This window comes from Athene cunicularia (assembly GCF_003259725.1).
Source record: "Athene cunicularia isolate RWA chromosome 9 unlocalized genomic scaffold, athCun1 chr9_part1, whole genome shotgun sequence".
NCBI lineage: Eukaryota > Metazoa > Chordata > Aves > Strigiformes > Strigidae > Athene > Athene cunicularia.
This window is the reverse complement of record NW_020799110.1, coordinates 26,240,372-26,264,136: the sequence shown is the minus strand read 5'-3', so window position 1 is coordinate 26,264,136 and position 23,765 is coordinate 26,240,372. Positions and strand designations below refer to the sequence as shown.

Below are 23,765 nucleotides of genomic sequence, written 5' to 3'. Positions count from 1 at the left end.
ACAAATTTCTGTGCTTATCTGATTAACTGGAAAGCTTTACTCTTGGCAATGTAAAAATGCTCTAAACCCAGTTATCTTATATGTCAGTATACATCTGCTTATATCAGAAAGGATAGAATCAAACTCTTGGCCTGAAACCTGATGGCAACAGTCATTACATTGTTGTTGATTTCAGAAGTTACTAATTTTTTTGTCTTGGAAATGAACGCACTTCTCTGTTATTCTTTTTTAATGGAGAAACTTGGAATGTTATTTCTTGACATGTCAAGTACAACTGAAATGCTCTTAAATTGTTCATACCATTTTGGACTGGCCTGTAATCCCTATGAAACAACTTCCAGATGAGATGAACTTGGATTTTTATGAATGTACCTCATTAGCCAAATGTAAGGGGTGTAAATGTAAGGGGTGATGTACTTGTCTGTACTTAGGTAGGCAAAACCTTTTTACTTAATTTCAGAATGTTATCAGCAAAATGAACTTTCATAACAGCTCAAAAAACCATGTTTTTAGCAAGAAATCTGTTGTGTTGGGGTACCATGCAACCCTTTATAAAACCAGGTAAAACCAAAAAACACACCATGAAAAGAGAGGAACTATTCATCTTCTCAAAATACATTAAGAGTATGTATCTCTATCATAACTGGAAGGCACAGGTTTCTGTCCCGAAGAATTGGAAATGAGAATTGAATATGAAACGCACCTTACATGAACAAGTATCTTTACTGAAAAACTTGATAAATACTGAAAAGTATTTAATTCACTGTCTCCTCTAGATATACATTAGAGATATATTTGTGCTTACCTGTCTTCTAGTGTCTGCTTCTAAATACTGCTACTAGATAGACAAGTTACAATATTGTGCTAGGGATGGATAGATCCACGCTATTGCTATTTTGTCTGTATTCTGATAATACCTTTTGTACTTTTGCTATAAGACTATTAGTTTATTTGATTTTAGACCAGTAAATGTTTATGAATAATTTATTCATGAATGATCCTACTAACTTCAGAGGGGCTACTTAAATTATATTGTCAGATGCAGTGGACCTGAACAGCTTAGGTTTCCTTATTAAGATTTTACATACTTCTATACATCTTCAGTGAATCATAGGGTTCTTCAGAAAGATAGTTAATGCTGAAAAAGTCAAACCATTCATCTCACTATGGACAATCCGCACCTTGTTTATGGGAAGCGTTTGCTGGGTGCTACCTAGGAGCTGATGCTGTTGAATGTTATCTCTAGCATTTTGTTATAAATTTACCATTGTAGCTTCAGTGGGGCTGAGTTTTGAAACATAGCATTTCAAAATTATAAGTAGAAATATCATTTTTAGATATATTTTGAGGCTTGTATTATTAATATAAAATTAATTATAAAACATCAAGGAATAGAAACCTGCTTTTATTTTACATTTTTGAGAATTACTTAGGTCCGGTTGAGGGTACCATAGAGATTCGTGCACATTTTGCATGACAAATTATAGGTAAAACCACATGATTTAAATATTATGTACCTCATATTTAAGGGACAAGATTTAAAAAAAAAAAAAAATCTATTCTATTAAACAGTATAATGCCTGCAGATTAAAATCTGCAACCTCACAGTAGATTTTATGAGTATCACACCTCTTGAAAATTTTGTGGAAATGAGTATTACAATATCTTCCTTGTGCTGCTGTAATGACTGGAAAGACACATCAGATTCACTCTCTCCCCCATCTGTCACAACTCAAAGCACAGACCACGTAAACCATGTCATCTCTGCAGATATTTAGAAAAGGCTGGCAGAAATTTTTAGAAAGTTATTCCCTCCAACCTGTACATTTAGGTGAGTCATTTGTTCCTTTTGAATTCACTTTGCTAAGGGCAGTCAAGTGCATAACTGTTTCTGGCACCGTTGGAAATAATAATCTGCAACATCACTTCTTTCCCACATGGGAAGTACATTGACTCTCTAAGGGGGAACTGAAACAAGATTGTCACCATTCTGACTAATGGCAACATGGAACAAATAAGAAACACTTCAAGGGAAATATTTACAAAAATAGCATACATAGAAGACATAAGAAGTTTTTATATTATGAGTGAATACTTGAAAGCAATAATCTATTTCTTACCAATATTCATGAGTAGGAAGGGAGGCAAAATTGGTTGGATTAGGAAACACTTGTTAAGAACTTTTCATCAAGCTTCACTTAATGCAGGTAATTGTGTACGGCAACTATAATTATGAGCTGTGTATGTATTTTATATGCAGAATCTATGTCTGCTAACATAGGTAACAACATTAGAGAAATTTTTCACAGGAATTAGTGGTTGAAACAGCATTTACTCATGCTAGAAATCTAAAATACACAATACTTAAGGCAGCCACTGGTTATTTCGGCATTGCTTACTATCCCACACACCTACTGTACAGCAAAGTTGTTTGCAGGGCTTTTCAGGTTAGAAACTAGGCGCTTCACTCCTCCTAGTTGAATAGTGTTGCTGAAGATAGATGATAAAAAGAAATTCTTAATTTAAGGAAGAATTAAAAAAAAAAAAACAACAAAAATCTTGATGCCTTGATTGCTTATGGCAAATAAAGAATTGCCATTTACAGACAGAAAATACAGGAAAAGGACTGGGGAAAAGAACAAGTTACCACAGTGCCATTTTTCTCTCCTTTTTTCATAGATCTCTCAATAGAAAAAACAGCCCATATAATGGGCTTAATTTTCAGTGTAATTTTAAAAGTGTGCATTCTGACAGCTGTGTTATGCCGGTGAAGATCACATTATATCACAGCTGAACCCCTTCTGTATACGTAGCTATATCTCTTTACTCTACTTAAGCATTACACAACACAGCTAATTTTTGTACAAAAAATTCACTCTGGTTAGTGCTTGCCTGAAACCAGGACAGGATCAAGTATGATATCCAACAGTGAAGGTGCTTAAATTCCAACATAGCATTTTATATCCCACTTTTTGTAAAAAGAAAATCTGTGTTTGGTTGTGGCAGTCTGACTCTCTTGTTTCTGAAATCATGGACTTTAATGGAAACATAAAGTTGATACACAAAACATTTGAAAACAGCTAAATTGGATTGTGACAGGAGCAAACTTTGGTGGAATTGGATTATTTAGAATAACCATCACAAGGCTAACAACTCACTTGGGATTTACCTCCCAACATTTGTAGCAAACAAAAAATTATCTTTAACCACATTAGATTACAAATAAAGACAAAAGTAGTGCCGATCATTTAGTCTTCCACACAGAACACGACCCACAGTCTGATCGTTCTCCCAAATATCAAGTCAGTGTTGTAAGCACAACAGTTTTATATTTCACCTTAACAAATTCCGATGACATTTTCCTTGTATAGCTGCATTAACAGTAGAGTTTTAGACCAATTTTGCTGTGCAAGTGTAGTTTATCATGACTTTCAAGGTAATGGGTTTATTTGGAGTTGTATCATGGTAGTGTCCTGTGCATGGCAGTGTATTCAATCTGGAACTAAGAGGAGGACTCCAACCCACTGAACATGACTGCAAACAAAATCTCTTTACTTGTATTCCATCTAAAAACCCTGTACAGTCTATTTTGAACTCAGAAGAGGAATTATGATTGTACAAGATTGTACATTTTAACATTAGTAAGATGTAGATGATGGAAAGTAAATTATGTCAGATGAACACTCTTGATTGCCATCAATCTATACAGCTTATCTTGTATCAAATTTATCTCAATTGTGCTAAAGGTAAGAGAAGTTCTGACTAATAAAACAAAATCTCTTCTCATTAAGACAATACATTTTATAAGATTTCAAATGTTGAATCTCAGGTCCTCTATTGAGTTACTTAATGTTTGCTTCCAAACCAAGATACAGGCTTTGTTAGTGCCAACATCATTGTAACGCTTCTCATTTGATAGCAAGCTCAGTAATTTGGGAGCCTATTTCCCCCCTCCCTTCCATATATTGTTTGTGCTTCCTGCTTAGATCAAGTGGTTGTATGCTAACAACCACTATAAAAGTAGCAGTTCAAGTACATTTTCCCATCCAAAAAAGCTGTAGCAAAGGATGGCTAGTCTAAAAAACAGCGAGAATGAAGTGCGAGGCCATTTGCAGTAAAAAGTTGCCAAATGGAACCATATGCAAAATGGCAATATAGAAAGAAGTACTGGAACTACAACTCTTATCCAGCTTGATATGTTTTTAGAAAGGGGAAATCACCAATTCTAGTCTTCAGCATGAATAACACACTTTAGAAACTACCAATAAAAGGGTTTGCCAATTTAAAGTTAGTTATTGATTGTACAAAGAACGAGCCAATGGACTTTCCATTCTTTGCATCTTTGTTCCCCTCAGGAGTCCATTACCTTTCACAAAGAAAATTTTAGCTATCAAACTTGTCCATAAATTTTGTCGCTGAGTGTGAAACCATCCAGTTAGCATATACACTATCATTTGCATATCTTGAAAACACAGAGTTAGTGCCATCGAATCTTGTGAGTGGAACGGGGCTCTCCTCAGGCCAGTTCGGGTATGACATGCCTAAAAATGAAAACAGATAATTTTTTCTGCACTGAAGAACCATAACTTCATGTGCAGACAGTAAGGCCCTTGGCAAAACTCCCTTCAATATTTTAAGCCAGTCCACTGGATTTTGTCCCAAATCAATTCATATAAAAGATGTTTTGAACTCCCTGAAGCACAAATTCAGAAGTAGGCAAAAACCCTGAAAAAATAAAGTGCTTACTTGATAAAAAATTGTGTGCACGCATGCACATGTGCATAATAAAAAGCTAATAATTTTTCTGCTGATGACCCTCCAACTTTCCTTTTTTTTTTTTTTTTTTTTTTTTTTTTTCAGTATATTTCTTTGCAAGAAGAAGTTCTTGCTGTACAGGAAGTGTTCCAAGAATTAATAAACCTATTCGGGACAGGATCCAAGGTTCATTCCAATGACTGAGAGTATTTCCATTTACTTAAACAGGTGCCTTCCCTTTGGCTTCAGTGAGGTTTTTGGGGACACTCACACCCTTAGAGGTTCCCCTGCTTAATTTTAGGAAACTCCTGAAGCACAACTGAGTGAAGTCCAACAAAGTCCTGAGCACTCTTGTCTTGTTTCAGCACTTAAACGTGTATTTCAGGCATGTAATTATTTGCATTGAGTCCAGTTTAGGCACAAGTGATCACACCAAAATGGAAGCAGAGTGCTTAGCACCATGTTGATCCAGCTGTACAAGCAGAGAACCACACCAGGGTCAAGATTTTCAAAAACTGAAATCTGATTGTGTTGCTTATTAAGCATTCAGCATCTGCCATCAACCTTGGTGGCAACTTTTTCCGTTACTGCATTTTTTTAACAATCTGGCCACTAAGTGCCCCAAATTGAATGTGAGTTGGAGGAACCTATTAAGGAAAATTATAGCTAGGGTACAGATCAAAAATAGACCCAAAGCCATGTATTAATGGGAACTTTTATGCTAAAAGATTCAACTTTTCAAAAGTCATACTGCTTGAAGAATGAAAAAAATATCTGTGATGTTAGTAAATATCTAAAAACGTGTAGAATATTTAATCAGGAGACAAAATGTAGGAGTTTTGGCAAGAACCGTTTTTACTGTCCATCTCACCATCACAATATGAAAGCATATGTTCTTTTTAAAAACATTTGCTACATCATTCAATCAAGGTTTAGTACTGACATTTTCATAATAAATCAAAGGATGTGAAAACAGCTGAGTGTATTTTCAAAATGCCCATTGTTAATTGTTAATTCGGTTTTCAAAGGACTTTATCTATTGATGTAGTTTGTATATAATACTTATATACAGTATTTCTACCTTCTGTATATGATACTCTGGTTTCATTCTATGATACATTAAATAGACATTTCAGCTTATGGATCTAGAATGCATGCAGCTGAAATTTAAAGATCCACCTTGGTAAATGAAAAATGTTGCAGCTGGGTGCTATCATTGAGCTATGGCAAAACCCACTATTTTTTTAAAAAAGCAGCCTATTGCTTAAATTAGAAGTGCAGAATCTAACATACTTTAAATGTTGCTAGCCTCCCCCAACAGGATAGTTGAATTAGATACTCATTAGCATTTTATATTTCCCCTGAGAATGCTTCCCTGATATTTTTTTTTCTTTTACTATATCATATCTAGTCACTTTACTTATTTTCACATCCTTTTAAAAATGTTTCTTTTAAACACAGCTGCAAAATGACTAAAGGATGATCCTGATGCAAACTTTGACATTTACCAAAAGAAAAAACAAACAAACAAATAAAAAAACCGAAAAGAAGCTTCCAAGCAAATTTTGATTGGCTTCATTCAGACAAGAAACACTGTAATGGGGTTACAGAGTCTGAGAACAATGCAGAAGAAAAAAATTTTTTTTTTCTTTTTTTTTTTTGTGTTGCTAGAATCTAGTAAATGCATGTGAAATTCTACCATAGAGTTTGTTTTCAATCCATGTGGAAGGGAGGGTTCGAGGGAGGGGAGCATTATTACAGTCCACGAGTGGTGTCTCCTCTTCTGAGAGCCCATCATCATAAAGTAAGGAATCAGAAGGTGTAGAAGCTGCAAGATCTAAGTAGTCCTAAGAAGTGAACACAGGAAAAGCTGGGTTAACGTATGTGCAGTGTTGCTGGCTGGGTAATAAAGGCTAAATGTGCATCTGGTTCCTTTACAAGTAACTACATAACCCTACTGCATTTACCTCCTAATAGTACCTCTGGCACCAATGTAGGCTTTCCTTTTCTGCAACCATAGCATCTTTGGAAGTATCTGATTTGCCAGAACACTAGACATACTAGAGACATATTAATAATTCCCCTACTTAATTCTACACATCACTAAAATAACCAAGAAGTTAAAGTGCTGTGCTGATTTGTTTGACCTTCAGCTCGGCTATGCCTGATACTTATGTATGACTGAAATATATATTTATAGATACATATGCACACTTAAAGGAGAAGGTACTCAGATCTTGTCATAATTTTACAGAAGCTATTACATAAGCATGTATAAAATTAGCTGCGTAAATATTGACAAATAAAGCCTTTTCTGCTGCTGGTCTAAAACTATTTAGTTTAACCATAAGAATTCATAGGTTTTCATTTATGCTGCTGAATTGCTTTGATGTAAAAAACAAATGTGAAGCATTTTCAACTAATCTAAAATATATTTTTTCCTTTCAAAATGGCTTTTCCTTTGGAAATTTACTGAAATTAAACTTAAAAAGATAAAAGTTATCCAATTTTATAAATTAAAAAATCTTAAGAATTTTTCATGAAGAACGGCAAGAAGAAAAATGACTAATTTGTGGAGCTCTATTTTGGATTGTCTTTGGTTTTAATTATGATGAAAATTTCAGAAAACTTGCCAGCCTCTGTATTATAAACCTGTCAGTGAACATGCAGATTGTTTGCGTACTGATTCTCAGCAGCTAGAAGTTAGTGGCTGACAAATCATAGTGATTTTAATGTACAACCTAGACCTTTCACTTTGCCATTTTTTATTTAGAGCTTATTTTTACATTCACATCCTGAACAAAATTGTTCCCATTTGTTTATTAGTCCTTTTTGACCAAGTGTCAACACCATCACATTCTTAAATCTGATAATGGTCACTGTATTTCCTCTGTTTTTCATTTGTAAGTAACCTTTTCCCATAACTAGATTTAAAAAAAAATGTGTTTATGTGCAAGTATGTAGACATTTTATAAATATATGCAACGTATCTTATTTTTAGATCTCGACATCCATTCATTCAAAGAAAATATGCAGGATTACAGTAGTTTTAAAATAACTCAGAATAGTGGAATCATACAGCTTTTTTTAGCTCTGTTTCTATCATCATATAACTAAATCAGATTCAAGGACATACTACATTCTTCTAGTTCCAGGCTTCCTAGGGTTTTTTATTCAGGAGTAACTTTTCCCAGTAACTTTAATTTTTTTAACATTTTTTATTTAAAGAAGCTAGACAAATTAAGGATAACTCATCTGCATTTAGGGTTGAGGTCACCAAAGCCACTAGATGACTTTCAAAAAAGCTGGATGGGTTTGGGAAGAAACTAGATCTATAAATGCTTCAAAATTTCATGAAAAGTAAATTACTTCCCTTTTTTTAAAAAAAAAAAAATAATCATTATTTCTGTATATTCAAACTCAGATGATCACAAAAACTTTCAAAAACTCATGCTTTCCCACACTTACCCTACTCTTCACCATCATTTTCTCTAGTTCCTTGCTGATCTCAGCAAATGTTGGTCTCTTATCAGGCTCTTGCTTCCAACAACGCAACATCAGGTTGTACCTGTGATCCAACATAAGGTGAAAAAAACCCCCAAAATTGTTAGAAGTGGGTCATGCTTCTGCTCAAATAATTTATATATGAAGTTGAACTGTGGTGTGAAGGCCATCCACAAGTACATCAATCTTTCTTGTGTGTTCTGTTAAACATTCCCTTGAATCAACAACTGATATTCACAAGAATGGGCTTTTATTTTCATGAGTCTGTATGAGTTTAAATGATGATGCATGTGGCTGTCCTTGAAGGACCTGTAATCTCAGGTTTCTTTCCTTATTTTCACTTTCTCAAAGGACCACCTCATGTGTAGGCACCACTGATGTGCCTCTCCAACCTGAAAAACTCTTCTGTTATATCTGAAATTAGAATTTTGTTCTTCATTTGTTTAAGTTCTGAAAAGTTTCTGTAAACTTTTATTCAAAGTGAAGCCCAACCTAAGACTATTTGCACAAACTAACATTCTTTTCATTATTTCTATTATTTTTATTACCTCTGTTCTTATTCTGTCTTTAACTGCTTTCTATAGCATACAGTGTGGAAAAAAAAAAAAGGGAGCAGAATTAAAGTTTTACAGTTGAGTGACTGTCAGACAGACATTGGCCAAGTTCTGGATGTGTAACTTTCCAACCTGTACCATTCATGTTATTTTTCTAGCTCAAGTGTTTTCAGGACTAAGTGATCCAGTGACAGAAGTGCTCAAATTGTGGAAACAGTTGGCTATAAGAACTACAGCAAACTTTTGAAAAGCATTGCATTTTTTGCCCTCATCCATGATCTCTCTCTTGACTGGGCAAAGTAGAGAATGCAATTTAAGAAAAATGGTCCTTAGAGTGGGTTCTCAAAGTCTGTCAGAAAAATTTCAGAGTAAAACAGAAAAAACCTGAACCAGTCAGAAAACCACAATGTGGCTTGAATAAAAAAAGAATCTCAGACATGGGCAGCTTGCCTAACCTACTAATTATCAATGATATAACATGTGTTTGAGGAATAAAGTCCCTGTTGAGATGAAACAAACAAAAAATTATTTGCTAGAAGATATTTGCCAGTGACACTTGCAAGCTTCTACCCTGCCCTAAATTCAGAAACCCTTAATGCTTTTTTCTCTGTATGTGGTATTAAAAAAATACAAATTGTATTATTTATACTATATTTTCTCAGCCTGGCTGTGGCCAAAGTATCATTTCATATTGAAAATGAGTCAAAATAGATGTCATAGTGATTATAGCCTGGTAACATTTTAAAGAAACCTGTCCATGACCAGATTTGCAGGATGAACATAAAATCATGCCTCATCTCCAAATGACATGGAAGAACCACAGAGAGAAGTCACTTCACATTGAGAGTGTTTTAATAAATCAGCCAATAAAGTATGAACCATCTCCAAATAGAAAAGAAATTGCCATGGGTTTATCAAGTCACAGAAACGTCATATCTTCTAGGGTATAGATTTCTGGGTCGAAGTATAATTTCTCTTGTGTAATGCCAGGACACCTAATACACAATGACTATGTGGATGGGACATCTATCTCATTTGCAGTAAAGTGCTGAAACATTTTCTTGAATATTTCAACTACTGCTGTGTTTTATGAAATTCTCCTCCTCCCCCCCCCAATTCTCAAAAGTTTTGAATATTCAAACTCTTTTAATTGTTTGGCAAGTGTGTTATTCAATATTCTCCAAATATTTTGGATGTATCTGCAAGTATTCTGTCGGCAATTCTTTTCCCGCACTTTACTGTTCACTAATTTTCATTACATTCTTTTGAGCAGTACATATTTTGATTATACCTCTGAGATATACAGGATAGTATTTATGTGGTATTTATTTAAACATTTTTTAAAACATATTTTTCAAGAGATGTTTTATAAATCTAATCAGATCAAGAGCTACTTACATTTCTTCACTGCAGTTTTCTGGTCTCTCCATTCTATAGCCTGTTTTTAGGAGGTTAAAAAGTCTTTCAGGAGCAATACCTGGGTAGGGATTACCTCCCAAAGTTACAATCTCCCATAGTAGAACTCCAAATGACCATCTGAAAAACAGAAAATTTGTTTTTATTTAGAGTGGTAGGTTTCAAGAGCTTCGCGTGGCTTTCACCCAACAAATTTCTTTCTAGTGTTTTGAGAAACCAACCAAATGCAAGATGTTGCTGTGCAAGAGGGGCTGTACAGATGCATATAGAGCCATCCTTGTTCCCAAATACCATTCATTAAAAAGACAGTAGAGATAAGGGATACCCTTATTTTATCCACTGACAAAAGCTAACTATATCCTGGGAAGGCCAATCTTCTCTAGAGAGCAGAAAATTAAAGTCCGTCCCATGGTGGCCCAGCTCAAAGGCTTGTTCCTCTTCTGTACAGTGCTCCTGGAGGTGCCTCTCTTTCCTTGGGCAACAGGGGGAGTCTAACCTCCCTAATTGGCTGTTATATTCCTATTCAGAAATAACTGTCTACATTTTCACAGGCTGGCTCAACCAGTTATCAAGGGATGAGTTTGCTGTCTTGACTATGAGGTGGTGTTTATATGCACAATGTATTTATTTCAGTTGTAAGCAACACCTTTGATTTCAGCTGTTCTGTTCGGTCATTTCAGTGATTCAGGACTTAATTTTCTTCTTACAGTTAATGAAATAAGAGGAAAGAATTTATTTTGGAAATACCAAATGCCTAAAATATAGTTTAATGTAGAACAGAAGACAGAAGAAACTGTTTTCTGAAATTAACAGAAGAAATGGTGACTTTTTTAAACCTACATTATCAACAAGCTCAAGCAAAAAGACCCTCTTGCTCAATAGGTTGAAAATATTTAGACAGATTAAATTAGTCCATTTTTGGAGGGCAGGCCAGGAGAAGAGAGGCAAAAATGTTTTTCTTTCCTTAGTGGAAGGGTTTTTTGAGACACAAAGAAGTTACAAATCACTCTGAATCTGCTCAACTGACAGAGCTGCCAAGATTTGGATGTTCAAAACAAAGGAAACCAGCCAACACAGTTTTATAGAAAAGGGATACTCAATGGGATGCATCTGCAAGAAAATTACATACAATTTATGAAAAATGTTAGCTTCTGTGCCCTCATAATTGGGTAATTTCTGTTAAAAGTCCACTTTTAAGAAGATTTTTAGGAAGTTTTACACACCTAATGCCAAACCAAACAGCAGTGTCTAATTCCCACTGAAAATTACATCTCAAAATGTTAGCCACAAACCTCAACTCTTGTCTGACTACATTCCACCTTTGCTTCTCACATTTTAAAGAACAATGGTAACCCCAAAAGTCCAGCAATAAAACTTCAAAAACGGGCAGAGAAGCCAAAGTGAGTATCACACAGTCCTAAGTGGTATCCTGCCATTTTTCTTCCTAATCTCAATTCATTTAATTCATTTTTAATCACTCTGCACATTCTTGAAAGCTGATTATTTATAGCATTTTCATTTACTTTATTAATATACCTCCTCATACCCTTTTTGAAGCTAATTATGCTCTGCCATCATATTATAATTCTATGATTAATTTGAATAAATTTCGTAGTGTGACAGGTTTTATTTTTAAAATACACCTCTTCTGCTGAGGAATTTTACAGAACGTGGAAAGGAGGGATCAGATTAATAATTTCTTAATTAAAGTTTTTTAGTAAATAGGCATATTAGAATAGAATGCTGCAAGGCTTTCAAGTCATGATACAAATTACTATGAGAGGAGAGATGGGAAATGAAAAATTTCCCATTGTGCTATGTTTGCTGCTGTATAAAAATGTGATCAGAAAAAGCCAAGAAAGAAAAATATGTGAAGAGGAAGACAGTGGGCTGGCTTTGTACTGATGTCATTGACCTCTGAAGCAAAACCAGGAATTTGTAAATGCTGGGAAGCATTTACTGGCAAGTGGTACTGCTGTTAAACACTGCTAACCACTAACTATACAGAATGGCTTCAGAAGGAAGAGTCCAGATAGCAGAGACATAGAGTATCATAAAAAATACCATCTTGGAATATTCTTGAGTATATTAATATATGTTCACTAAAATATACTTGCAACACCACAAACAACAAAGAATATTCATGAAATATTTGCAGTGAGTGTAATTATCTAAAATAACAATCAATGCTGCAAAAAAGTACTTTATTGGTTTGCAGCTGTAGGAATGGTGTTTGTGGAATTTAGCTCTGGAGAGGATTTGTTTTGCAACTGTGTGTGTCTAAGTACTGTTCTGTAGGGACTTGGCTAAATTAGAAGCTGCTATATAACACTTAGATTACATCATGAATAATTATATGAATAGTGAAGGTGACCCTCACCAGTGAGTCAAAGGTACGGCATGTGGCAGACATTTAGACATTTTATGCTACTGTATTGAAGTGGACCTACAAAGCATAGTGCAGTGCGCTCTGTTAAGAACACCTGATCCATCTCCAAGAAGGCTGTTAAATCAGTGTGGCTTTACACAGAGATATTAATCCCAATATGGGAAGCAGAAAAACTGCACAGCACCAGTGTGAGCTACCTTGCTTGACGGCAGTTTAATAATCTCTGTGTGGTGTTGTATCACATGTACAAGAGATGGGCTCCTGGGCTTAATAGCAGCCCATCAGGAAAACAAACAGGGAGAAATGGTATTGGATCCAGAAGATAAATCAACAATCAAAGAAGAGGCAGTTACATGGCAACACAATATGTTCTGGCCTCAAACTATAGTGACAAATCTGTTTTGCAGAAAATGAAGAAATTAAAAATGCACCAAGAAGTTTTTAATAGAATTTAAACAATTCTCTTGGAAAAGTCTGTAGAGGAGCAGGTCAGCACAACTGATACTCTGAGGAGGATAAAAAGAGACTCTGAAAAACCTGTAAGTAGACCTAAGTAAAAGTGACACTGTCCCAAGAATTATTACCCCAATCTTTTTTCTTTTCTTACTCTAAGTGAAACAGTAAATAAAAATATTGTGGAAATTCATTACGTAAGGAATTTCCATGGTAAGCAAATTATTTTGTTTCACTAAAACTGCTCTGACCTGCAGAGAGAAGAGTAAAAAGTGAATGTAAATTATTTTAAAACTGCAAATCAAAAGGTTCCTATTTGCACATACTGCTGTTATCAGTGTTTTCCCCCAAAGTGAAATGTCATTGTGATAGATATGTTTTACTCCATTTGAGTTTAATGAAAGTGTTACTTTAGCCAGATCTTCTTTCAGGGGAAACTTGGAAGATATCAAAATGCTACCCAAAATGCTACCTAGCAGAAAATCAGATGTAAGTACTTCTGCTTTTGCAGTCCCTTAGAGGTTTTTCTCCTAAAAAAATAATACTTAGTTTTACAGTATCTGCCTGGTGACTAGTCACAAGCATCTTTTGTGCCACAGAAAAAGAAACAGAAGTATCTGATCCTGAGTTAAATGTATAATAAACACTCCTCTGCCTGGCTCCTCGCATATCAGACATGAAAATGGTTTACCTGTGGTTGCTTTGCCACCTAGTCATCAGTTGCAGATAGGAGTGTATCCATCTTCAGGATCTGTTTCCCTAATCATGCGAATGAACTTGCATCTTGGAAGCAGAACCGGACTATTCTCCTAAGGTCTCAGCTGGCTGTCATTAAAATTAATTGGACTTTTGTCATTGGTTTCAATAGAACTGAGGCCAGGCATTAAATTCCTCTCCCTTTCTTGCCACAGACAAGTGACAAACAGGAACTGGGAAGTTTAGGCTTAATCATTATCTTTAGCAAAGACTATTAAGTTGTGTCTATATTCAAAGGCAACTGTGTCACGTGAACAGATCCAACCCTTCTTGATTATAAAGGAATTATGTACCTAAATACCTCTGATAATCTCTTCTTGAGGTTTAATTCAACAGCAAAACTCTTATGTATCATTGCCAGTGGATGGTGTCACCCAGGCTGTGTTCCTTATGTCTCTTATGGCTACTATGTCCCTTGCTGTGCTTTCCCCCCTCATCTCCTTAAACAGGCACAGAAGCCATAAAGAACATAAGAAACTACACTTACACATCGCTTTGTGTTGTATAGATATGATCAAATAGGGATTCTATGGCCATCCATTTAACAGGTATCCGACCCTAGGAGGGAAAAAAAAAAAAAAAAAAAAAAAAAAAGCAACAATGCAATTACTGGTCAGAAAATTAAGTTTTCAAGTGGAAAACCAAGGTATATATCTTCAAAACTGTAACAAATACTCTATCCATACTCCAGTACATTGGAAAAGTAATTTCCAATGGACTGAATTGTTTGCATTTCATAAGAAAAACAGTGAAGAGAACAATTGTAAGAGATTTTAAAGTCACCCATTTGTTTCATTCCACACACTTCAGTAATATAATTATGTGCAATAAGGTGTTTTTTCCAGATGGTCACCAGTTTAAGTCGGATAAACTCAACTCTCCGCTTAACAGAGAGCTTCATCCAAAGAGTTATATTCTTGAAACATGAGTTTCTGTCTTCCCATTTCTTTTGGGAAATGTGCAAATGCAAAAATGCTGGGGAATGATGATTAAAGAGGAAGAGCTATCTCATTTACATCAAGCATGATGCATTAATGGAAGCACCTAGATGTTAAGATACCTTTCACTTCAGAACTGTACCTGGACAATTATATTCAGTTACTGGTTACTAAATTGAATCTACAAGCTGCTACTTTCCACTGGTAGAAATTTACTGATAAAATCTGAGAAATCTGCCCCAGATATTCATGAAAATCTAGCCTTGCAAAATTTCCAAGATGTTTCATAACCTTCACAATATCACTAGCATTCATATGCTTTACTTCTTGTTATCATGAAATTCATGTATATATATATATATATATATATATATATATATGCAACAATTGTTTCAGCAGGATTTGAAACTTATCCTTCTTCCTTCCTCAAATTTTCTTTTCCTCATGCAAGCAAACAGATGCTTGTTAGGCTCTGAATAATGCTACGGTGATAAGTGTCTCAGAAGTAAAGAAAAATATCCATACAGAACATTAACACCCCACCAAATAAAACGAAAATGCCTTTATGTAAATGCATCATTCTTAAAATACAGAGCAACTGGTATAGATTAATGTACAACACATACATCAGAAGATAGCTAAATGAACATGGTAAAGCCCTTTTACATATGATCATGTTTTCCAAAAGGTTTTTTTTCTTCACAACTTACTTTGACTTAGGAAACATTCACACAAACTAGCCTGAAAAAAACAGGAAAGCTAAACTGAAAATTTACAGTTTTTATGGAAATCATTTCAGAAAATTCAAATTTTCACATGCAAAAAATTCTGTTGGCAACTGTTTCATACTAAGTTATAGAGCAAACTGAACCAACATCTTAGAAAGAGCCAGTAGAAAGCAGTGTTAGCAAACGTCACAGTCTGGCCTGGGATTGACTGTAAAAGTTCTGCTGATGTCAGTGACAGGTGGATGCAAACAAGCAGAACACAGGATTTGGCTTGCTGTATTTGACAGTATTTTTTACAAGAATAAATAAATGGCAAGCCTTTACTTCTTAGTCCCGAAGTTATTTTGCTCAAATGTTGCATTTCAGGGAAGTAGTGATGTGACTCAACAACTTGTCTTTCCATCAAATTTCCTTTGCACAGTTGTAGAAGTGAAACGTTACAGTATGCTGAATCCTGCCATGAGCACTGTGAGCACAGAACTGCATCTAGGCACCTCACAATAACTTACTGTGGCAGGTGAAATAGAATTACCTTAAATAGCCTCTGTCAAGTAGCATTAGCTTCTAATCTATGCCAACCTATGATGTACCATTTTGATTAAGATTTGGTATCTTTCATACATTTGGAAGTATTTTTAGGAGGGCATGATGAGGAACTGGATAAATGAGAGGACCCACCTCATTTAAAAATGGGCTGCCCTCTACCTGTAAAAAGGTTAATAGTTAAAAGCTTCTGCAATGAAAAAAGGTGTCATTCTTCTGTTTTTACATTAACAAAACACATGCTATTTCATCCTGTGTGAACTCTCTAGCCTTAAGAAAAGTAAATATTTTATTACAGACTATTTGACACAATGCTTTTAAAAAGCAGCAAATCTCCTGCTTTTTACGTATTGTCTTGCAACTTTTCATAGGATCAGAGAACCGCTGAGGTGGGAAGGGACTTTACTCCTCTGCTTACAGCAGGGTCAGCCACAGCATGCTTCTTGAGACCATTTCCAGACAGGTTTTCCAGGGACTGAGATTCTGTGGGCAGCCTGGATTTAATCATTTATGGTAAAAAAAAAAAAAAAAAAATTTATTTAAATGGAATTTCTCATATTTAAAATAGCTCCCATTGCCTCTTGTGCTGTCACTGGGCCACAGTGAGAAGAGCCTGGCTCTGTTGGCTTTATTTTCTCCTATCAGGTATTTATACACATCAGTAAGATCCCTCTGAGGCCTCTTTTCTCCAGGCTAAACGAACACAGCTCTGTTAGCCTCTCCTTGCATGTCGCCAAGGCCTTAATCATCATAGTGACCCTTCTTTTACTTTTATTAAATTTTACATATTAGAAATAAATTGCTTCTGTTGATGAGTCAACAAAAAGGGGTGGAGGAGACAGTGGTGAATTAAATGTGATACATCTTTTACACATTTATGTATATTATACTAGGTGTTGGAATGGGCTGCCCAGGGAGGTGGTGGAGTCCCCATCCCTGGAGGTGTTCAAGAGTGGAGTCGACATAGCACTGAGGGATATGGTGTAGTTGGGAACAGTCAATGTTAGGTTAATGGTTGGATAGATTATCTTCTTTCCCAACCTAGATGATTCTGTGAAAAGATTCTGTGAAAAGATTAGTGCCCCACTGATTAAGCTCATAATTTTGTTTCTTTTTTATTTCTTTAAAATAGAGAATTATTTTAAGTTAATAAAAAATAGCTATTATTTTTGTTATTCTGTGCTCAAGCATAAATTCATTCTCTTGATTAGGTAATCATTTCCATTACTGTTTTTAATATGCACTGTACCTTGCTCCTCTTGACATATGAATCTTCTTCATATACATCACGGGAAAGGCCAAAATCAGAAATCTTCATTTTGCGTCCTTCTGCCACCAATACATTTCTGGCTGCTAAATCACGATGAACAAGCTTTTGGAAGAAACCAACAATAGTGTTTATGCTTCTTGTGGATGAACTAACAACTGTCATGTCCATTTATCACAAGGACATGCTCAGATGGCTATTACACTGCCCTACCTTCATTTCTGCAAGGTACTGCATTCCTCGTGATATCTGCCATGCAAATGATATCAAATCTCCCATTGTTAAGGCTCTTTCATCAGGGTTATCCAAATAACTTGAATTTCTGTTGCCATCGCTAGCCACATAGCTTGGTCCTACTTTTCGACTTTCCCTGAGAAAACTGCGCAAGGAGCCATATTTAGCATATTCCACAATTAAATACAGCGGACCTGAAATAAACAAACACACTGATAAGTGAACAATCAATAGATAGCAATTTTTTTTTTTTTAAAAAAAAATCTCTTCTAATCAACACATTGTTTTGAACGGTCAGTGGCTCCAGATACCTCTGGACTTTATGTAAAAGGCACCGAATCAGACATGGAATCATATAATACTTTTAGCTTACATCCTCTATGCAAAGTGAGTGAGTTTCAGCCTAAATCAAAGCAGAATTTGGGCTCTTGCCTATATTCCCTCATCTAGATAATTTGAGACTAAAAACGAGGCAACTTTCTTACAAACCAGATCTGTGAAAACAACCTAACTCAGAAAAACTTTTTAAAAAATATTAAAATCAAAACAATTTTCTGTTGTGTGTGATACTGAGCTCACAGATCATCTGCTAATTCCAGTGTTGTGTTTAAGGTGCCTCTACAGAGTACTTAGAAGTATTCTGACATTTCAATCCATTAGTTTCTCCTCCCCATTACCCACACGAATAATACCCACTCAGTGCTTTAATGCTAGATACATTTATCTGCTGTATCAAAGTCCTCCCACCTCATACACTAATGAATTAACTTGATATTTATTAAAAGCCTGTGACTCAGAAACAATTCATTTCCTTTGGGATGCAAAAATACATTGTACTGAAAAGAAAAAAAAAAAAAATCCTGCTCCTCTAGTTCGTTGCCTTACTAAGACTCGGAGATGACTCAGTCCTGAATTATATTCTCTGTCTACAACTAAAAGTGCCACTTGCAAAAGAACTGGGTGGGCAAATAAGGCAGGCCTTTGGCCAGGGTTGCAACATGCATACTGTGTTTTTAGGCTGCATAATTACAGATGCAAAAGAAAGAGGAAATTGCTATGCAACTTTATTTAAAATGAACAGAAAGAAATTATTCAGATCATTCCTTGATGCACAACAATGAAAATATGCTTCACTGGCAGTTTATAATACATGTGTCTGAAAATTTTCCCCCTTGAAATATACCTTTCAATGACTGTGCTTTTTAGCAGCTATTTCACAAGACAGAGACAGTAGTTTTGTGGCAGAGGAGGAAAACTGAGTATCAATCTAACTATCCAGCTATATTTTAACAAAAGTATCTGTTGTTGTCTTTTTATAGTTTGGATTTTTTGTTTTTGTTTTAAAAACGGGAGATCTCACTCCCTGGCTCAGGCCTCAAAGAATCATTTTAATATGAATAATAACAACAACAATAATAAAAACTCCATTGAATTTTAAATAGAACCCATATTTGAAAACACTTACTGAGCATCAACATTATATGAAAATATATATTATTTGGAAGAGAATTGGTAGTAGATTGGTTTAAGTTAAAAAAGTTTCAGAATCAAAAGGTATATTGAAGAAAACCACATGAAGAATGCTTAGTTAAACTGAATTAGCAATTTCCCCTTCCCTTCAAACACTGCTTTTCTTACATGTCCCTCATTTTTCAGCCAGAAGCAAATATAAAAGGTGCTCAGCAATTATTAAACAGTGGTCCAAACCCATCAATGAACTGCTTTTTATTTCCTTGCTTGACATTTTCATCTTAATAATGAGTTTCTAATAGTTACCATCTTGACTGCAGGCTCCATATAGTTTGATGACATGAGGATGGTTCACCTGTTTCAAAAGGTTGAACTCTGAAAGTAGATCTCGCAGCTCACTCTGGGAAGCATTTTCTGCAGAAAGTGTCCAAACACAGTTGTGGTTAGGAAAGCATTACTCAAAAAGTTCTCTATGTGCTGTCTGAAGTATGAAATCAACCATTTCTCCTGGAATTAGTGAGATGTTGGAAAACTCCATACTTCCCCACATGAGAGAATTTCCCCATCTCCACTGTCCTGCAGTCATTCACATCAGAACTAACGGACTGCTGCTGTTCTGCCTTGGTAACCTGCTGTAATCATCACTCTTCCCTGATACAGAAAGAGTAGGTCAGCCAAGAATCAGGACCAGAGTCTGTAATGTCTTGCAGATGCTATGAAATTATGACAGAACTTTTCTAGTTCTAGTTCTAAAGCAACATTTTAGGGTGAATCAGTGGAATTGAAGCTTCAGAAGCATAGGAATGCCAAGATTTTATGTTGATGAAACAAAAGAAGACTCGGTTAACTTCCACGATACAGCCCTTCTTATCCTGAATACATTTTCTGATGGAGTAAAAATCGACTAATCTATTGTTTTACATTTGTAGCACACATCCAGATTTAAGAGTTCAGAAGCGAAATGTACAGTATGGGTTGGTTTTACTGACAGACTTTGCTAATTTCAGTGAGAATCATATGACAGTAGCCCCTAGAAGCCTTCTTAGTCTTTCAAGCATTTTGGGTTGCAGAACTCTTCTGACTGACTTCCTCTTTGAACGCACTGGGGCTTGAAGGAGATCGCTAGTTAAACAGACACCATAGGTCAGAGATAACCCTTTTTCTACCTCATGCTTAATCTCTCTGACACACAGAACCTCCCTGGATAGTTCCTACAGTGTCATTACTGGGCAGTTGACAAGTAGGTAGTCACCTTTACTTAAGGCTAATAACAAACAAGCTCAGCTTCTGCTCTTTGGTACCATACTGTATGTTCTTCCATATGGGCTATAAGCACCAAAGGATTTATTCACATGTCCATTTAAAATAGAAGTGCTAATACTTTGCCCTGCATGATGATTTTTTATTCTTCTCTACTATATGTTTTATCAGTACTATATGTTTGTATGTGCGATATATTTTAGTCTGAACTTCCACTCAGACTTCTACACTAGGGAATACAATATTGGATGGTATCTCACTACTGGTAGAGACTACAAAAAATATGTATATATGTAAAACAAAAATGAACATCAACTTAAGGCCTGTGAGAAATTCCTATTTTTCAGGCTCTGGAACAGTGTAGCAAGTGCAAGAACAGAACGAGGTTCCCCACGTACATGTCTGCTGGAAAAACTAACTTTGATAGTGCACAAATGGAGACAATTAGCTCTGAAACTTGATGCCCCTTGTTTTTACAAATGGCAAATAATGTCTGTTTACATATTGGGTGGTTTCCCATTTAATTTTATTATAATGAGAACATTTTTATCATGCAGGAGGTCAGATGTAATTAATATGAAAAAAGTGGTAATAATGAGCTGAAAAAATTGTATCTCTGTTCCATCCATACCTCCAAAACTATTTTGGCTCAGCTAATTACTAACTGCTCCTTGTTGCCTCCCCAGTACATAACTCCAGTTGACAAAGTAGGGGGAGTCCTACCCTGGTCTGTTCTTAACCACACATTGTGCACAGCTACACAACTCAGGGAAGAGGTATCTTTTACGCAATAAGCAAGAGGCTTTATCCACTATACTATAAACTCTACTATATTGGTATACATAGCATTCCCTTTTAAAGATCAGGCAGTTTAGTCCCTAATACTTGGACAAATTACCCCCTTTGCATCTGTTACAGGGAAAGAATAGGTGACATTGGCCTGATCCAAAAGAACTGTCCTTTATACTTCCTGACAGCATTATAAAGACCACTGCGGACTAATACAATATTTCTTATATATGAGTTGTCATGTGTTAACAGTAAAGTTAAACTGGTAACAACAGGGAAATATTTGCAGAATGTTCTCCACAATCAAGTTGGAAAATGGAATTTCAGGTGACTATATGCAATGTAATTTACATTAAAAAGGGATTCATTAGAGCCTGAAGTATTATTGTAAATGTCAGATCAATTTGTTAAAATAAGGTGCTTAAAATAAAGGCTTACTCCATCACATTATCAATTCTGTCAATTCTTTCCTTCACAATAACTTGGGAAAGCTGAATGTTAAATTATCTGCAAGTAAAAGCAATATTTTTACTGCTATGTCTTGGAATCTTAACTCAGTCACATGCTGTTGATGAAAATGTGCTAGAAAAAGCAGTGATATTAAGTACACAAATAAACATGAGATGAAATAATGGCTGACTATTCTATTGAGAATGATATACAAGTTGTTCTTTGAGTATTACAAGTAATGGTTAACCAGTCTTCACTTCTGAAAAAAGTTCCTAGACCTCCTCCATATGACCTATTCTCCACTGAACTCTTGCTGTGCAGGCGTGCATTTCATAATGCATTTCTTTCTTTGGTAAAGTGATGGAATATGCAGCATCTTTGCTCTCAAGCAGCAGAAGATAACAGTTTTTTAAAAACAACTTGCATGTAATAGAGATGGTAATAACATTTTCTTATAATGACATGTTTTTAATTATAAGTAGCAGTCCATGGCTGAGCTCAAGGTCTCATGTTATCATCTTAACATTATCTAGGCATACTTTGTTTTCCCCATCTTTAAAGTCTCAAGGAAAATTAAAGCCACCAAGAAACAGCACTGGGCTATTCAAGCCAGTTTGGCAGAGCTCCTAGTAATTGAAAAGCAGATCAGAAACTGTAAAAGTAGATGGAATTCTCAATTGGAAAAGTAACTTAATAGATCTATTCTGTCTCTTGCTATGATTATAACATGCTTTAATTAAAAAGCTCTGTCAAAGAAAACTGAGTAGAGGAAAAAAATCAGACAGGTTTAACAAACCCTTGCAATATTTCCATGAATGCCAAAAATAATTAAATACGTTTGCTATCTTAAGACAGAGGCCCCTTGCACATCGTGAACAAGAATTAGTTATGGAAATTACTTATCTGAATCAATGTGATGCTAGCTCCTAAAGTCAAATATCCATTAGAAGATAACAATGCTGGAAGAAACAGAAGCTGTGACACTGGTTGGTTTTAGCTGACCTTTTGCTTTAGTGCTAGTCTCTCTTAAAATCCATTCAGAGCTTACAACAAATAGTTTTCAAGTCATTTCAGACCCAGATGGGAATGTACCTTTTAACATTTTTACTGCTACAGTGGTATAACCAGCCCTTCCCTTGAGTCGGAACGCTGTTGCCTTGACGACCTTTCCAAATTCTCCTTCTCCCAGAGTCTTGCCCAGAACTAGGTTCTTCCGAGGGAATTCCCACTTTGGATCTTCCTGCAGGAGAGAAAAGGAACACTGTGAGCTGAAACAAGAAAAGGAGTGGCTAGCTACACGAGAAGCATTAATATTCAATAGGAGACTATTCTTCAGAAATAGCTACACTTTAGTGTACAACATTTAGTTGCTCTTTCTATCAAGGTCAGTGTAGTCCTATAAAAGCTTCTGAATCTCTAGGTATTTTGCAAGTGTTTTTTCTGTTACCTTGAAAACACCTCCAAAACAGGCTGTACATGTAGTCTATGGATAATCGATCATATTTACAGGTCTGGAAAATTGGGTACAAACGAAAAATGAAGTGATACAGGATAAATACTTGCTTTCAGAATAACTCTGAATATGTGACCTTGGACTTCACAGAGAAGTAAATCAGTTTTACTCATGGAATAAGGCTTTTCCTTAAGAATTTATCAGAGACAACAATCCTCCTCTTATGAAATTAGTGTTATTGGGCCCTAAGATTGCCAAATAATGACAGATGTACAAACCAGACAAGAAATTAAAACAAAAAGAACACAAGATCTGTGAAGACCTCAATATAGAACAGTCAAATAGATTTGATGTTGACACATGTCATATAAAGTCACAGTGTTTCCCTACCATGTTGGTCCATGAAAATGTACCAGCTGGCAGGAATCCTGGGTAGTATATGATTCAACACAGAAGAAACTAGGTTAAAGGTATGGTAGTATGAGTAGGCAAAAATCCTTAAAATGTGGGTAAAAGTCCCAATCCACCTGACAACTACAGTCTGTATATTGGAAATCAGGAACAGATTTCAGCAGTTTTGTCTTAAACTTACCCTTGTTTCAGTACTATGGCTCATAATAGAGACTACAAACCTGCTGATTATTAGTATTTAACTGGACAATGTTAAAGTAAAACCACACAACTGTCAGATCCAGAGCTACATTTAGAAAAGAAATCAGCTCAAATTATACCTAAGATGTTACAGTACATTAAAATGTAACAAAAGTGGAAGAATATACTAACCTTATAAATTATATACTTTATTC

The 23,765-nt window shown here is 35.5% G+C and overlaps 1 protein-coding gene across 2 annotated transcripts in view; it reads right to left on the bottom strand.

Annotated features, from left to right (window-relative positions):
- Positions 1-1,548: 1,548 nt before the first annotated feature.
- Positions 1,549-23,765, bottom strand: part of RET (ret proto-oncogene) — an 84,057-nt gene continuing 61,840 nt past the window's right edge. The window contains exons 12-20 of one of the 2 annotated variants that reach the window (XM_026854892.1): positions 22,599-22,746; positions 19,314-19,421; positions 17,517-17,731; positions 17,286-17,408; positions 14,315-14,385; positions 10,212-10,349; positions 8,224-8,323; positions 6,455-6,602; positions 1,549-4,541 (exon numbers count right to left, since the gene is read on the bottom strand). In XM_026854892.1, the coding sequence (XP_026710693.1) occupies positions 4,384-4,541; positions 6,455-6,602; positions 8,224-8,323; positions 10,212-10,349; positions 14,315-14,385; positions 17,286-17,408; positions 17,517-17,731; positions 19,314-19,421; positions 22,599-22,746 (1,209 nt within the window). In that variant the 3' untranslated portion in view covers positions 1,549-4,383. Of the gene's footprint in view, positions 4,542-5,586; positions 6,603-8,223; positions 8,324-10,211; positions 10,350-14,314; positions 14,386-17,285; positions 17,409-17,516; positions 17,732-19,313; positions 19,422-22,598; positions 22,747-23,765 lie in introns of those variants that run through there. The other variant, XM_026854893.1, reaches the window with a different exon arrangement.